We start from the raw sequence: 16,544 nt of genomic DNA, 5'->3' as shown, positions 1-16,544 counted from the left end.
TGCAACAAGGAGTCCTCCAAGCTACAACTCACTTCAGTGTGACTGGAGCATTAAACGAGATAATGCGTGTGAAGCATTTAACACAGTGCCTGGCGCAGTAAAAATCACTCAATAGCCTTGAGCTTTTATTCATCTTGTTGTTGTCCACAAACACCACAACTCCAGAAAATCGTGGTCATGCATTGGGGACATTGGGATATGCATGCTCCTTAAAAGCATCCCTGATTCCTTTACTCTCATGGGCAATGTGCCTAAACTAGATTCTGTCAAAAGTGAGATTCTGTTGTGGATACAGAGAGTTAGTGAATTGATTTTGGTAGCAACTCTTCATGTCAGCAGTGTGTGCTGAAGACTGTTGAGTAGCCACATTTTCTGTTTATTTTTCCATTCAGCAAGTATTTCTCCAACAGCTCCTTTGTGGCTGTGACTGTGCCAGGAGTGTAAATACAGAAGGAAAACAAGATAGTATTGGATATTACCGACCAGTTGTGATACAGGAGAAAAAAATGTATCCTTCGTTAAATTCGACATCTTCATGTACAAAATCAATACCTAAATTAGATCTCCTGAATTACATGGAATCGGATGAACTATTCCTGGCATCAGAGGGCTCATATTTTTAAAGATGGTCTCTCTCAGTGGGTTATTTGTATGTGTGTGTGTGCGTGTGTGCATACATGCAGACTCACATAAACACTTACCCACACTGTCCAGCACTGGGCTTACTGATTGACTACTCTTGCTCCCATTTCTTCTAGTTGTCACCTCAACGGCCACTACTGTTGGTTCTACAAAGGCTTATCCGACAGATACAAGCAGTAAGTCATTGTGTATTTTTGCCTCCATGTCATACTATAGGCTTTTTTCTCTCTTGATCAACTTAACTTTTGTACTTTTCAGGCTTAAAAGACAACAGGCCAAATATTCCTGGAATTGTGGAGTTCATAACTTTCATATTTTTAGTGACCATCTCTCCTGTCTGTCAGTAGATCCTATATTATACATATAGATACATTCCTTTATATATACACACAGTGTCCACTAATGGACACGAATCTTGACTAAGACCTGCTCTCCTTTCTTCTAGAGCTCACTGCCATTTCATCTACAACAGCTTCCCCAACAGAGCAAATTGGTAAGTTGCGTATATGCTTGCCTTCATGTCATGTTATGGAATTTTATCCCTCCTGATCTAATTAGCTTTTGAACTGCACTGGTTTTTCACAGACAAGATTAATTATTCCTTGAATTGTAGGGCAGATATTGTCAATCAGTCTCTCCTGTCTCTCTGTTGGCAGATTATATAATATATATAATATAGGCGTCGTCTTCACACAGTACATGAGGGTTTGGGGATGAAATGAGTGTAAGCGAGAGGGTACAGTCATAGGCTCTGAATTATTTCAGTGATAGACTTCATTCATTTGTGGGGCTTTTGTTTCTAATGACTGAGGAATACATGATATCAGTGTGCTTCTGTGTTTTTATTTAAGGCTTCGCTCCTTGCTAATCGCCAATAAGATGAACTGAGACGTACTGACAGCGTCCTATACAGAAGGCATTGTGCAGCGTTTGCAGGCATTTTCTTGTTTAATTCTCAGAATACTCCTAGGAGGTGGCACAATATATTTTCCCCATTTTATAGATGAGGACAATGAGTTAGAATTAATTAAGTCCCTGGCACCATGCCACGCAGCTAGATCTGGGGTTTGAACCCGGCCATCTGAATCAAGAGTTCATAGGCTTACTCACTTCTCTCCTCTTCCTCTAAGATATAGTCCTAGAGCAAGAAACTCTAAAGCCAAGGCCCTGAGACATGATGGATGCATGGTGGGGGGTGGGTAAGAGCACGGGCTTCACAGTGTCACAGACTGGACTTGACCCCAGTTCTTTACAGACTAGTAGCATCAATATAGGAAAGTTACTTACTGTTTCTGAGCAACATTTTTGTCATCCACCAACCAGGAATAATTACCCCTAACTCAGTTATTGAAGAGATAAGGTCACCTTATGTGGAAAGTCAAGCATAGGCTGTCTGATTTGGCTGGCACAGAATCAGTGCTAGTTTCTGGCCCTTTCTACCCACATGTGTACAAAGAAACTGACTAGAAGCATTGACTTTAGCTCGGCTGATCTTCCCTCCATTTCCACTATCAAGGGGACTCTGGACCTCAGCTAACACCTTACCCAACCAAGGGCAAGGAGTTATGAGCACATCTCCTCTGAGATCCCTTTCCACAACAAGTGCTAATGATTCTGCAGCTCTGACTTGTGGAGACGAAACATAAAAAAGGGAAATTTTCTCAAGAAGAGACTCGGCCTTGTGTTTCACTGAATAGCTAGCCAGGCTCACTATCATTATCATTAATTAAACAAATATAAATCTTTCCTAAATGTTATTCCAATTATTGCTAGCATAAGTGTCCCTCTATTTCCCTATAGATTTAAAATACTATAGGCTTTAAACATAAAAATGAAGAAGAAAAATTTACTTAAACTTGCAAGGCCTGACTTTCATCGTCCAAAATAGTAAGCTCACAATGATATTATTTACGGTAGTTGTATCGATTAAATGAAACAAGATACGTGACAGCACCTAGCATTTAGCACACAAGAAATGCTCAGACAGAGATTCCACTTTGGATGATGTTTTCTTATGTATATTTTTTATCGGCACCTGAGCTAACATCTGTTGTCAATGTTTGTTTCTTTCCTTCTTTTTCTCCCCAAAGCTCCCCCGGTACACACTTGGATATTCTAGTTGTGAGCGCCTCTGGTTGTGTTACGTGGGATACCGCCTCAGCATGGCTTGATGAGTGGTGCCATGTTCGCTCCCAGGATCCCAACCAGCAAAACCCTGGGCCACCAAAGCAGAGTGCGCAAACTTAACCACTCACCCACTTTGGATGATCTTACTTGATTAGGGAATAGGTACAATTATATGCCTTTCAGGAATTTTCTACTCAGCGAGAAATGTCACTCTCACTTTCATCTTGCTATACTCAGGGTACAACCCCAAAACTACACTATTAGGCGACAAAACAGTGTTCATTTGAAGGAGCTAGTTGATACCTCAACAAAAAATACAATAATTTGGCCTTTGCATTTTTATTATGGTCTTAGGTTTCCAGGTTTGTATTTTATATACCACCGTAAGGTCAAATTTCATAAGCAGAGATTGGGTGAGGCTAATATGTACACACATACTTCCTATGTACATAATGTGTATTCTTGCCATTGGTAAAATGCAGCTGAACAAACATTTCTTGCAGAACTGGCCTGTGCCAGGCCTGGAATGGATGTGTAGATGAGCACACTGGGGTGAATTGCTTTCCCAAGGAGGATGCACTATTGTAAGAGAGTAGATTATTTTCCTAATTATTCCGGGTCACTCATGATTCAGGCATGATGTCCAAAGGAGTCCCTTTCATGCAGATGCTGCACGGATTCAGACAGTGCGGGCAGAGGGCTGAATGGACCTTGGTCTCGTCAGTGGTCTCGTCACTCTCTATACCTGGATCGTAAAGTCTTGAGTATGAACACAACAGACCAAAAGCCCCAGAGAACCTATAAATGAGAAGGAATCAGTCTGTACTTTTCCCTGTGGTTAACAAGCCCTTTTGAAACCGTGGGGAACAAGCCCGAAGAAAACGTGTGTAGACCTTTTCTCTTTACCAGTGGGAATTTCTAAAGTGAGTCTTCATCTCTCAGATCCGTAGTTTAATCAGTGACCAAATTAGGTTCAAACACTTGCCTTGGCTTTCTCCTGGGGCAATGATGAAAAGCAAATGAAATAATGTCAGCGAAAACACTTGCTTAGAAAACACAACATGGATGTATTTCTTTATGTATTTATTGTATTCTCCACATCCTTTTCTAAGACTAACGTAAGAGTAAAATGACACCCCTAATTTACTATTTCTACAGATAAGGACAGAGGGGAAGCAACATGTGCAAAGCACAAGTTAATATAACCACAGAGCTGAAATGTTCTGTTAGGTTTTGATTTTTCTAGAGATCAGGGGAAAATTAGACTTACAGTAAGTTCCATGATGATGATTATCACAGAGAAGTTGCAGTTCATAATGTGTTTTACTTGGCATCTAATTTCTGAAATAAATATCTCCCCTGGGCCTCTCAGGGCAACAGAGCTAATGAGGACATTGCTGGTAAGGTCATCCTACAGAAAACTTCTAATGCTGTTTCTTGGATGTTGTTTGTTTTTGATGAAAGCTAAGAATTTAACTTGGAAGCACAAATCAGTGAAGTGATTTTGAAGAAGATAAAACTAGTCTGGTCCAAGTTTTGATTAACATCATTTGAGAGAGAGAGAATTTAGGATATGTACACAGATTTTATTATGAAAAACGATTACTGTTTTTACCTCAATCAATGCATGGTAATAAGAGATTCAGCTATCTCTTGATGAACAAGTCACTGCTGAAGAAAAAGAGACTTTTAAGACACGTTACAGTAAGTTCTTGAAGATAGTATAACATCCAAACAGGATTATTCTAGCATTTTCATTCTATAAATTCATTCCAAATCCTATACCTCAAACGCAGTTTTAGAGCCACCAAAAAAAGATGTCATCTGGTGCATAAAATTGCATACATCAACTGTATCCATATGGACAAGGACACATCCAGTAGAAAAAGGGTGCATAAAAACAATGGTCTCTACACTGTTTTCCTCCATCCAACAGGCAATTGTCTTTAAAACAAGTATTCTCTTTGTGTGTTTGCCTTCTTTCTTTTTTACATTGTAGACAAGCCTCACCTCAGGTTGTATATATTCAGGGAAGTGTAAGTGTGACTTGGCCTAGCTTTCTATCACTGGAAAGAATTGCACTGAAATGCTGAGCTCCTGTAATGAAAAGGTCATGGGCTAAAAATCTTTTACATATCTGGAAGAGGACATATTTTCAGTGTCCCCAGTGGAGGAATTACGGTGTTCCTCGATAGGTTATTTTCTATTTCTAGGAATTACTTTGACAAAGGACTTTCCACATGCTCTATCTCACTGAATCCTCCACAACGGTCCTTTGAATGCTGGCTCTGCCATCACTGATGTGACTCTCGGCAAGTTACTTACTCTCCCAAGGTTACTCCTCATTTACAACAAGGACTCCTCCAAACTACAACTCGCTTCAGTGTGACTGGAGCATTAAATGAGACAAAGCATGTGAAGCATTTAACACAGTGCCTGGTACAGTAATAATCACTCAATAGCCTTGAGCTTTTATTCATATTGTTGTCATCCACAGACACCACAACTTCAGAAAATCATGGGCATGCATTGGGGACATTGGGATATGCATGCTCCTTAAAAACATGCCTGATTCCTTTACTTTCATGGGCAATGTGCCTAAACCAGACTCCTTCAAAAGTGAGATTCTGTTGTGGATTCTGAGAGTTAGTGAATTGATTTTGGTAGCAACTCTTCATGTCAGCAGTGTGTGCTAAAGACTGTGGAGTAGCCACATTTTCTGTTTATTTTTCCATTCAACAAGTATTTCTCCAACAGCTCCTTTGTGGCTGTCACCGTGCCAGGAGCTGTGAATACAGAAGGAAAACAAAATAGTATTGGATATTACACTCCAGTTGTGCTACAGAAGGAAAAATCTATCCTTCGTGAAAGTCAGCATTTTCATATGCAAAATCAACATCTGAATTAGATCTGCTGAATTACATGGAATCAGATGTACTATTCCTGGCATCAGAGGGCTCATATTTTTAAAGATGGTCTCTCAGTCAGTGGACTATGTGTGTGTGTGTGTGTGTGTGTGTACACGTATACTCACAGAAACACATGCCTACACTATCGAGCACTGGGCGTCATAATTGACTAATACTTGCTTCCATTTCTTCTAGTTGTCACCTCAATGGCCACTACTGTTGGTTCTACAATGGCTTATACAACAGAGGAGAGCAGTAAGTCATTGTCGATACCTGCCTCTATGTTGTGCTGTAGGCATTTTTCCCTCCTGATCAACATAAATTTTGTACTTTTCAGGATTAAAATACAAAAGACCAGATCTTCCTGGAATTGTGGAGCTCATAACTTTCAGACTTTTAGTGAGCACCTCTCCTGTCTGTCTGCACATCATCTGTGTGCATGTATATATATATTTATATATTCCTTTATATGTACACGCAGTGTTACTAATGGGCATGAACCTTGCCTGATACTTGCTCTCATTTCTTCCAGTTGTCACTACTATTGCATCTACAACAGCTTCCCCAACAGCGCAAGGTGGTAAGTTGCATATATGCTTGTCTTCATGTCATGCTATGGCATTTTTTTCCCTCCTGATCAAATTAATTTTTGAGCTTTACTGGCTTATGGTAGACAAGACTAATTAATCCTGGAATTCTAGGGCACATATTTTCAATGAGTCCCTCTCTTGTCTCTCTGTTTCCTGGTTTCATATATAAATACACACACACACACACACATACGTATATATATATATACATCAACTGACAACTAATAGGCACAGACAACTGACTAAAACTTGTTTTTATTTCTTCTAAAAATCACTACTATTAATTCTACAAAACTTAGGTAAATGACAAAAGCTGTTAAACTTTTGTAAATGTTTGCCTTTATGTCACGTGATAGTATATTTTTCCTCTGGATAAGTTTAACTTTTGAAATTCCCTAGAAAAACTAGACTAGACTGGCCACATGTTGCAGAATAATCTGAGTGATATTTTCAATCAATCTATCGTTTCCTAGGAGATGTCTTAACATACTAAATGCTCGTTTTGGGTTGAGATGCCTACAAATTAGAGAGTGCGGTGATAGGCACTGAATTATTTCAAAACTGGACTTGTTTCATTTGTGCATCTTTTCTTGCTAACGACTGAGGAATATGTGAATCATTTTGGTGGGAATTATTTATGTCAACATCATGTACTGAAGACTGTAGAGTAGCCACATTTTCTGTTTATTTTTCCATTTGACAAGTGTTTCTCCAACTCCTCCGTTGTGGCTGTGACTGTGCTAGGAGCTGTGAATACAGAAGGAAAACAAGATAGCATTGGATATTACCCTCCAATTGTGACATGGAAGGAAAAGGTGCATCCTCCATGAAAGGCGACATCTTCATGTGCAGAATCGATACCTGAATTAGATCTACTGAATTACATTGAATCAGATGAACTATTCCTGGAATCGTAGGGCTCGTATTTTTAAAGATGGTCTCTCAGTCAGTGGATTATGTGTGTGTGTGTGTGTGCATACACACTTACTCACATAAACACATACCTACATGTCCAGCAATGGGCATAGTAATTAACTAATCTTGCTCCCATTTCTTCTAGTTGTCACCTCAACTGCCACTACTGTTGGTTCTACAACGGCTTATATGACAGAGCAAAGCAGTAAGTCATTGCGTATGTTTCCCTCTATGTCATGCTATGGGTTATTTTCCCCTCCTGATCAACTTAACTTTTGAACTTTTCAGGATTAAAATACAAAAGACCAGATATTCCTGGAATTTTGGAGCTCATAACTTTCATACTTTTAGTGATCATCTCTCCTGTCTGTCAGCAGGTCATATATATGTATATATATATATATATATATATATATTTATTTATTTATACATTGCTTTATATGCACACACAGTGTCAACTAATGGCTATGAACCTTTCCTAATACTTGCTCTCATCTTTTCTAGTTGTCACTACTATTGCATCTACAACAGCTTCCCCAACAGCGCAAGGTGGTAAGTTGCATGTATACTTGTCTTCATGTCATGCTATGGCATTTTTTTCCCTCCTGATCAAATTACATTTTGAACTTCACTAGTTTACAGCAGACAAGACTAATTAATCCTGATATTGTAGGGCACTTATTTGCAATGGAGTCTCTCCCCTGTCTCTCTGTTTCCGGATTTTATATATAAATATGTAGACACACACTCATACATATACATATATGTTAACTGACTACTAATAGGCAATAAACATGACTAAAAGTTGTTTTCACTTCCTCTAGAAATCACTCTTATCCATTCTACAAAAGCTTATGCAAAAAATGAAAGCTGTTAAGTTTTTGTGTATTTTCGCCTTTATGTCATGTGATAGCATATTTTTCTTCTGGAAAAGCTTAACTTTTGAAATTTTGCTGCCTTGATATAGAAAAACTGTACTGGCCACATGTTGCGGAATAATCTGAGAGACATTTTCAATCAATCTATCATTTCATAGGAGCCGTCTTAACGTACTAAATGCAGGTTTGGGTTGAGATGGCTGTGACTTAGAGGGTGCAGTGATTAGGCTCTGAATTATTCTGTGACTGAGGAATATGTGAATTTTTTTTAGAGCAACTCTTTATATTAAGAGCATGTGTGAAGACAGGAGAGTAGCTGCATTTTCTGTTCATTTTTCCATTCGACAAGTGTTTCTCCGTGACCTCCTTTGTAGCTGGCACTGGGCTAGGAGCTGTGAGTACAGAAGGAAAACAAGATAGTCTTGGATATTACCATCTAGTTGTGATACAGAAGAAAACAACATATCCTTCATGAAAGTCAACATCTTCATGTCCAGAAACACATTACCTGGATTAGATCTACTGAATTACGTAGAATCAGATGAACTAGTCCTGGAATTGTAGGGCTCCTAATTTTGATGATGGTCTCTCTGGCAGCAGCGTATGTGTGTTTGTGCGTGCATACACATATACTCATATGAACACATACCCACACTATTGAGCAAAGGGCATGAATAATTCATTAATGCTTGCTCCCATTTCTTCTCGTTGTCACCTCAATCGTCACTACTATTGATTCTACAAAGGCTTATCCGACAGAGGCAAGCAGTAAGTCATTGTCTATGCATCTCTGTCGTGCTATAGGCTTTTTCCCTCCTCATCAACTTCACTTTCGAACTTCTCAGGCATAAAGTAGAAAAGACCAATTATTCCTGGAATTGTGGCTCATGATTTTCTTGTTTTTAATGACTGTCTCTCTTGTCTGTCAACATATTTTATATATATATATAATATTATAATATAGATTATATATTATATTATATATAATAATATAATATATGTTATATATATTATATACATATATAGGCACTGTCAAAAACTGGGCATGGACAAATGATTAATACTCGCTCTCATTTCTTCTAGTTGTCACTGCTACTGATTCTGCAACAGCTTCCCCAAAAGAGGAATGTGGTAAGTTCTTGTATAGGTTTCTCTTCATCTCATGCTATAGCAGTTTCTTCCTTCCTGATCAAATTACGTTTTGATCTCCGTGGTTCATGGTAGATGAGCCCAATTATTCCTGGAATGGTTAGGTTCATATTTTTAATGATATCTCTCCTGTCCTTCTGTTGACAGATTTTATACACATGGGTGTGTGTGTATGTGATATTTGCATATACACAATTGTCAAATAATAATATGAATTATCAAGTAATATTCATAAACATTGGCTAATACTTGGTCTCCTTTCTTCTAGAGGTCATTGCTATTCATTCTACAGAAGCTTGTGTGGAAAATGAAGGCAGGAAATTTTGTATTGTTTGCCTTTATGTCATGCGACAGCATTTTTTCTTCCTGAACAACTTAACTTTTGAACTCCCTGACTCGAGATAGAAAAACTAGAATGAGTAGCTGTTGCAGAACAAACAGAGTGATATTTTAAATCAATCCATCATTTCCTAGGAGTCATTTAACACAGTAGATGCTGGTTTGGGGATGAGATGACTATAAATTAGAGGGTCCTGGGATAGGCTCTGAATTATTTCAACAATGGACTTCATTCTTTAGTGCAGCTTTTGTTTCTAATGAGTGAGTAACAGGTGATAACAAGGTGCTTCTAGATTTTTTTAAGTCTTTGGTCCTCCCTAATATCTAATAACATGAACTGACACATACAGAGAGCTTCCTATACCGAAGGCATTGTGCTGTGTTTTGTGTGCATTTTCTTTTTTAATTCTCATAATACTCTTATGAGGTCTACAATATTGTTTCCCATTTTATGGATGAGGAAAATAGGCTAAAGTGAATTAAGTCCCTTGCACTACGCCACACGGCTAGATCTGGACTTTCAAACCAGGCCATCTGAATCAAGGGTTCATACAATTACTCAGCTCTCTCTTCCTCCTCTAAGATATAGTTCTAGAGCAAGAAACCCCAAAACCAAGGCCTTGGGAGATGATGGACACATAGTAGGGGGTGGGTAAGTACGTGAGCTTCACATGATCACAGGCTGTACTTGAACCCCAGTTCTTTTAATGATTAGTTTCACTAATAATAGTAAATTACTTACACAGTCTGAGCAACACTTTCATAATCTGCCAGCCAGGAATAATTACACCTAACTCAGTTATTGAAGAGGTAAGGTCAAGGTCACCTTTGCTGGATGTCTAGCATATGGTATCTCATTTAACTGGCACAGAATCAGTGCTAGTTTCTGGCCCTTTCTCTCTACATATGTACAAAGGAAGTGACTAGAAGCATTGGCTCCAGCCCTGCTGATCTTTCCTCCATTTCCAAGATTAAGGGGGCTCTGGACCTCTGCTAACACCTTACCTGACAAAGGGCAAGGAGTTACGAGCACATCACCATTGTGCTCATAACAAGTGCTAATGATTCTGGAGTTCTGACTGTATGAAGATAAAACATGTAAAAGGGAAATTTCCACTAGAAGAGACATGGCCTTGTGGTTCACTGAATAGCCAGTCTGGCTCACCATCATTGTCGTTAATTATTTCTTGACATCACATATTTCTTTCAAGTTGCAAAAGATATTAAGCGCAATTATCATATAATACCATAGTCACAATGAGGGACATTTAAGAAGGACAGGTGAATGGGCCATGACCTCCTAAAGTTTCAGAGAATTTGGATTAACCCTTTTCTTCCATTTTATGTAATGTCCTCTTTATAAAACCTCTCACCCAACCCAATGTGAACGCCACCAAATTTCCAAGGTTTGTACCCTTCATAGAAATATTATTGTACACACAACGTGTAATAACTCAGATGCACCTAAACTAGAATTCAACTTTATCTTTATGCTTAACTTTTTGATGTCTGGCGTATTTATTTCACTTGGAGAATTACAGAATAGCTAAGAATGTGTTCTTATAGTCATCTTGTTGGGATTGAAATCTTCTTTCTGGTACTTACTAAGTGCATAACTTCTGGCAAATTACTTCTCTCTCTGTCCTCAGATTATTTTAAAAATGGGAATGAAAATAATAATCTCATAGGTTGTTGTAAAACTTAAATAAGATAAAGGTTTGCATGCAAAGCTCCCAGAACAAGTGGTTAGCATTTGGTTAGTTGTTAATGAATACTAGTTATTATTATCATCACTTAACAGATATGGTGGGGGTGAAGAAATGCCAAAATCTATTTATCACAAATATTTCTTTCCCATTGGACACATTCATTAAAAATACAATCTTACTTTTCATATTATGGAATATTCTAAGTGAATTTAAGAGGTTGATGGTTGACATGTCCTGTAAGCTGGATTCTGAGTGGTCTTGTTGTTGTCTCTGGAGGTGGTGAGGTACATGTTTACTTTTGGGTTTTGGTGGTATGGGGTGTCACAGCAATGTTGGTCATCAGAAATAAATAACTGTGACCACCCTCCACTAATATGCCCCATCCTTTCAAAAGAACAGTTGAAACTAACCAAATGACTTCTCTTAGCCCCCCTGCAGCTGCAGCTCACCAGCACCTCTGCCTATTACGCCTACCTGCTTCTCCTCCTCGCCAGCGCGGTCTACTTTGCCATCATCAACTTCTGTCTGTTTAGGAGAACAGCAGACTGTGGCAATGGAAAGAGTTTGCAACAGTCGGTGGCACAAAGAAGTCAACTGTCAACTTGTCTTCTTCGTTTATTTCCTTAAAAGTGTCTCCTGAGGATCTAGGTAGACTTTCTTTCTAGGTTTGGGTTATTTCAGTTCACCTGTGTGTTTTTCTGTAAAGTCAATCTTACAAAATGGTATTTTAAACTGTTGAACATACAGAAAATCTTACTCTGTAACAACAATGAATTCGGTCATTACTCAGGGGCAGGGCCACAGGGTTGTCCTTTAACACCATTCTCTCCTTGATCTCCACCAGTTCCTCCAGCAACCCAAATAACCATGCCTTCTGAGTACAGACAGCAAGCAGCTTCTAGTCGCATAGCTTAGGGCCATTTAAGCAGAACTACTTTGAAGCCTTCCATTTTGCACACCCTGAACACAACACCCTTGCTACTTGAATTCTGCACATTGTTTTTCATAAAGGGGAAAATAAAAAAGAAATCAAAAGCCTGCACTTGTGTATGTGTACTCGAATTTGATGAAATCTAACTGAAAATCCAAGGTAAAGAAGAAGCATGATGACTGAGCCATCAAATCCAGTGATGGGTGTGATTATGGTCAATACTCAGTTCTAATTCTTGCCCCGAGATAGTGGTCACAACACTTTCTTTGGGGTACTGGCTCCAAGAGGAGCCACAGTCAAATGAAAGCAACCAGGTTACTTCTTTTTCAAAGGTCACCAGATTCACAGTCATTTGGTTTGGGACATTCTGATGGTGTCAGTAGACCATCTAGCATGACTTGCATTGTGTGTGCTCAGCTTCACAATATTGTTTCACAAGCACTGTGTTTCCTGGTTTTCATGGTAACCCCATGAGACCTGCACTCACACCAAGAGGCATTGTGGTAAAGTGTTTAAGCCCCTGGACTCTGAACCCCTATTGCCTGTGTTTGAATCCTGGGTCTAGTATTAGCATCTGTGTGACCTCAGGAAAGCTATTTGAACTCTCTATGCCATAACATCCTCATCTGTAGAATGGAGTTACAGCACCCTGTCTCCTGGAGTTGTTGGATTAGATGAGTTAATAACGCCTGGTACTTACACGTCCTCAACAGCATCAGCATCCACTATAGGCACTTCTACTTTTGAATAGAGGATACCACACGATACAAAAACACTGACAGTCATCTGTAATCTTATTTGCCCTCAGAGAGGTTAGCCATGGATGGAATAGGGACTCTGAGTTTCTACTATGCAACAGGCAACCCTGTTAATCCTCTATTAGCCCCCGACATAGGCACAATTATAGTCCTCAATGCAGATACTGAAGAAATGAAGTCTTCTGTTCAAGGTCATTATTTTGTAAGTAATAGTCAATTAGAGCCAGGTCTCTCTGAACTCAGAGCCAATATTTTCTTAGCTATTATCAGGTGGCTTTCCCTTCACCCACTGTCAACTGGGAAGAGTAAAACAGTACAAAACCTGCACTGCTTCTCTACTAAAGACATCTTCCAAGGAGTCAGTGAGAATTTTCTTAAGGACTCCTGGCTGCATCCGTGTGTTCTCCTCATGTATATACTCTGTTTTTACCTTAAGTGCTCCCTTCGTTATCAATACTATGGAAATCCTACTTTATTCTGAGTCTGTATTCTAGGTTGGCAACTGTTTTGGGGTGCTGCTAATGAAATGGACTGAGAGTTTTGGGCAGAGTATGCCCATTGATGGTGCTTTCTGGGTGTACCATTCTGACATTCCATCTCCTCCCCTGGACGGAATGGGCCTGGAGGTCCTCACAATCTCCTGCGGAAACACCTGGTGGGACCAGGTGCATTTCTGATTTAGGAAGTAGATGATACATCATTTTTGGCCCAGTATATTTCCACCACAACACAACTGCCATGTACTCTGGTGGGAGAAACACTGACCCAGAGGTCATACCTCACACCCCATATTTAGAGCCTCGGCTCCTTGGGCTGTCTCTAACTAGCTGTGTCATTTGTTCTTGACTGTGTGACATTGCCTAAGTTTACCCAGCTTTAGAAGAAAGTGTTCAAATAAAATAATATCAGGTTTCTAGTGTGATTTACAAATTCAGTTAACGTCCGAATGAAGTAATAATGAATGATGAAGCAAATGCTGGTATGGTGCTTCCTGGTACTGGTCTAAGTACATGTTAACATCTTTAACTCCCAGATATACACAATTATCGGTTTTATAGATGGGGAAACTGAGGCAGAGAGGGGATAAAGATTGTCCCTTTACTTATGTAACTAATAAAAAGCAGAGGTGGGATGTGAACCCAGCAGCCTGGCTGCAGGAGCTCTGCTCCTAACTTCTACATTATTTGCTACGAGAGTAGAAACAGGTTACTGTAGTTTCAATTAAAACAGGAAACTTTCTCTCTTTATTAGACTAAGAGCTGGTGGAGAGAACTGCCTCTTCACCTGTCCACGCTTCCCCTCCTTGCTCCTATGCTGTTCCTACAATTTGAGGGTTATAGGCCAACCCAACACAAAATTTTTATGCAGGGAAGACTTTTATACAGTTACCTCCCACCCACCAATAGGATTTCTGTGATTAAAGTTTCCGGCACCTGGTTGGATGAGATGAAGACCAGAACAATGGATTGCACCCACAACGTTCAACACAGAAGAGCCCGAGTCCACATGACTCCAGGTCTGCCTAACTAAAGACCGGCTGCTCTATCCATTATCCCATTGGATCTCCTCTTGAGAGTCTTTAGAAACCAATGAAGCCCAGACTTCCTCACAGGCCAAGCATCAGACTTTAACAAACATCCTTCAGTAATTCTAATGTGCACCAGGGTGGAGGCCAGCAAGTGACTGAAAGAGCTCCTGAGCTCCAGCGCTGCTGTCCCAGATCACACGCAGTGAGGAGCCATCACAGAGCCCAGCACACAAGGGAAAACGTGCTGCAGCCAGGAAAGTGTTCTCACCATTCCACCCATCATTGTCCTAAAGAAACAAAATGTATGAGCTAATACTTACGTACAAGGATATTCATTCACTGTACCACTGTTTACAGCAGCTCCTAATTAACCCAAATGCCAATAAGAAACTAAAAAATAAACTCAAGGCTATCATATGATTATCTGCTATGTATCTTCAAAAAGTGAAGATGGTTTAAAGTAATGGAATTAATCAGACAGCATTGTTGAAAAATAGTATGCATAGCATGATACTCTAAACATTGTTAGATAATACCTTCATTTGGTTCAAAAGCAAAACACACCCAAAAATGCATTAAGAGATCTTGCTTCAACCACTGTCACTATCTCCCTACTTCTTGCCAGTCATATGTTTGTGTCTTGTGCATCCTTCCAGTTTTTATTTATGCAAATATGAATGTATGCGTACAAATATATATGCCCGTATATATTTTCTCGCTTCCTCCCTTCTTACGCAGAGATGGCTGATGATATACATTATGCTGCACTTCTCTTTTCCCTTAAACATCCTACAGCTCTTTTCATGTCGGTGTGGAAGGACACTTAGACGGCTGCATGATATTTCCCTGGCGAATATCAACACTTTATAAAATCAGTCCGCTGTGATAGACCATAGGCTCATTTCTGATCTTTTGCTCTTAGAAGAAGCCTGCAATTGTAATAGTGTTTTGTGTCATTTTGAACGTGTGCGTTGGTCATTTTGATAGGTATTGCCAACTTGCCTACAAGAGAGAGACCACCATGTCGTACTTCTACCACAGTGTTGGTGAATGCCAAGAATGTGCTTCAGGACTTTCTACACTGACAGGTGAAAAATAGTGTCCTCGTGTAGTTTTATATTGGGTTTCTCATACTATGAGTGAGGAGAAGCATCTTTGATATTTTGAAAGTGTATATTTCTCTTTCTGTGAAGTATTTGTTCACGTCCTTTGACCATTTTTTATACTGAGTAATAACACCAACAGGTATGACACTAATTTATATGTGTCACTGTATTTCTACAGGCATAGGCATAAAACAACATGTTCCATGTATGGTAGGAGAGTGAAAAAATGTTGAGAGATTCTATTTTCTCTAACTAATCTTTTTAACATAACTCTTTTATACGTTAAAAATAAAAGTCTCATTTAAAATTGGGGAAAAAATTGTGCTGATTTCTTTACAATCGCCTTCAGTTTCTTTGAGACAGGTTCTTCTGGAAACCAAGTAGAGGTTCCCATTTGGAAACAAAATAAGACCCACACGACACAGGAAAGATTAAATTTAATTTAGATCTACTCTTTGATTCCCTAGGCCCAATCCCTGGCCCTCTGCTTAGAGACCTGGAAGTATTCCTACATTGGGAAAGAGTAGAGGCAAAGATTCCAAGTAAAATTCAACGAATATGAGTGTGAGTACAAAGCCAGATTTGTCCCATGTACGTGAATTTATCAGTCACGTTTAATTAATGTCACAGTCTTAAACATTTCCTCCATAAATATAAATTTGTGAAGTATGAAAAATACCTCAGGGTCCCAAACTTCTAAACAATGAGCATGAGTTCGTTATTGTTGACTTAGTCAGAATGTCTCCATGTCAGATGTTGTTTATCCTCAAACCCTAACTTACTGAGCTGTGAGGGTCGCAGTCCTATGAAATGTGGTCCTGTTACTGTCTCCATTTATACCTGAGGCGAATGAGACTAGAGTGTGTGAGTAACTTGTCCAAGGTCACACAGTGAGCAAGTGGCAGAGCCGGGACTCAGGCCCGCCCAGTGTGGATCCAGGGTCCGCTCCAGCCCTGCAGTGGG

General features: G+C 39.4%; 1 gene segment (V, D, J or C); it reads left to right on the top strand.

Annotated features, from left to right (window-relative positions):
• The window catches only part of LOC111773126 (T-cell receptor gamma chain C region C7.5-like), a 35,915-nt gene extending 23,619 nt beyond the window's left edge, over window positions 1-12,296 (top strand). Inside the window, 6 exon segments of the C gene segment in view lie at window positions 5,874-5,933; window positions 6,211-6,258; window positions 7,329-7,388; window positions 7,688-7,735; window positions 9,145-9,192; window positions 11,686-12,296. Coding sequence covers window positions 5,874-5,933; window positions 6,211-6,258; window positions 7,329-7,388; window positions 7,688-7,735; window positions 9,145-9,192; window positions 11,686-11,885 — 464 coding nt within the window.
• Window positions 12,297-16,544: the final 4,248 nt, after the last annotated feature.

This window comes from Equus caballus, chromosome 4 (genome assembly GCF_041296265.1).
Source record: "Equus caballus isolate H_3958 breed thoroughbred chromosome 4, TB-T2T, whole genome shotgun sequence".
NCBI classification, from domain to species: Eukaryota; Metazoa; Chordata; class Mammalia; order Perissodactyla; family Equidae; genus Equus; species Equus caballus.
The sequence above is the reverse complement of the archived record's forward strand: the minus strand, read 5'-3'. Positions and strand labels throughout refer to the sequence as shown.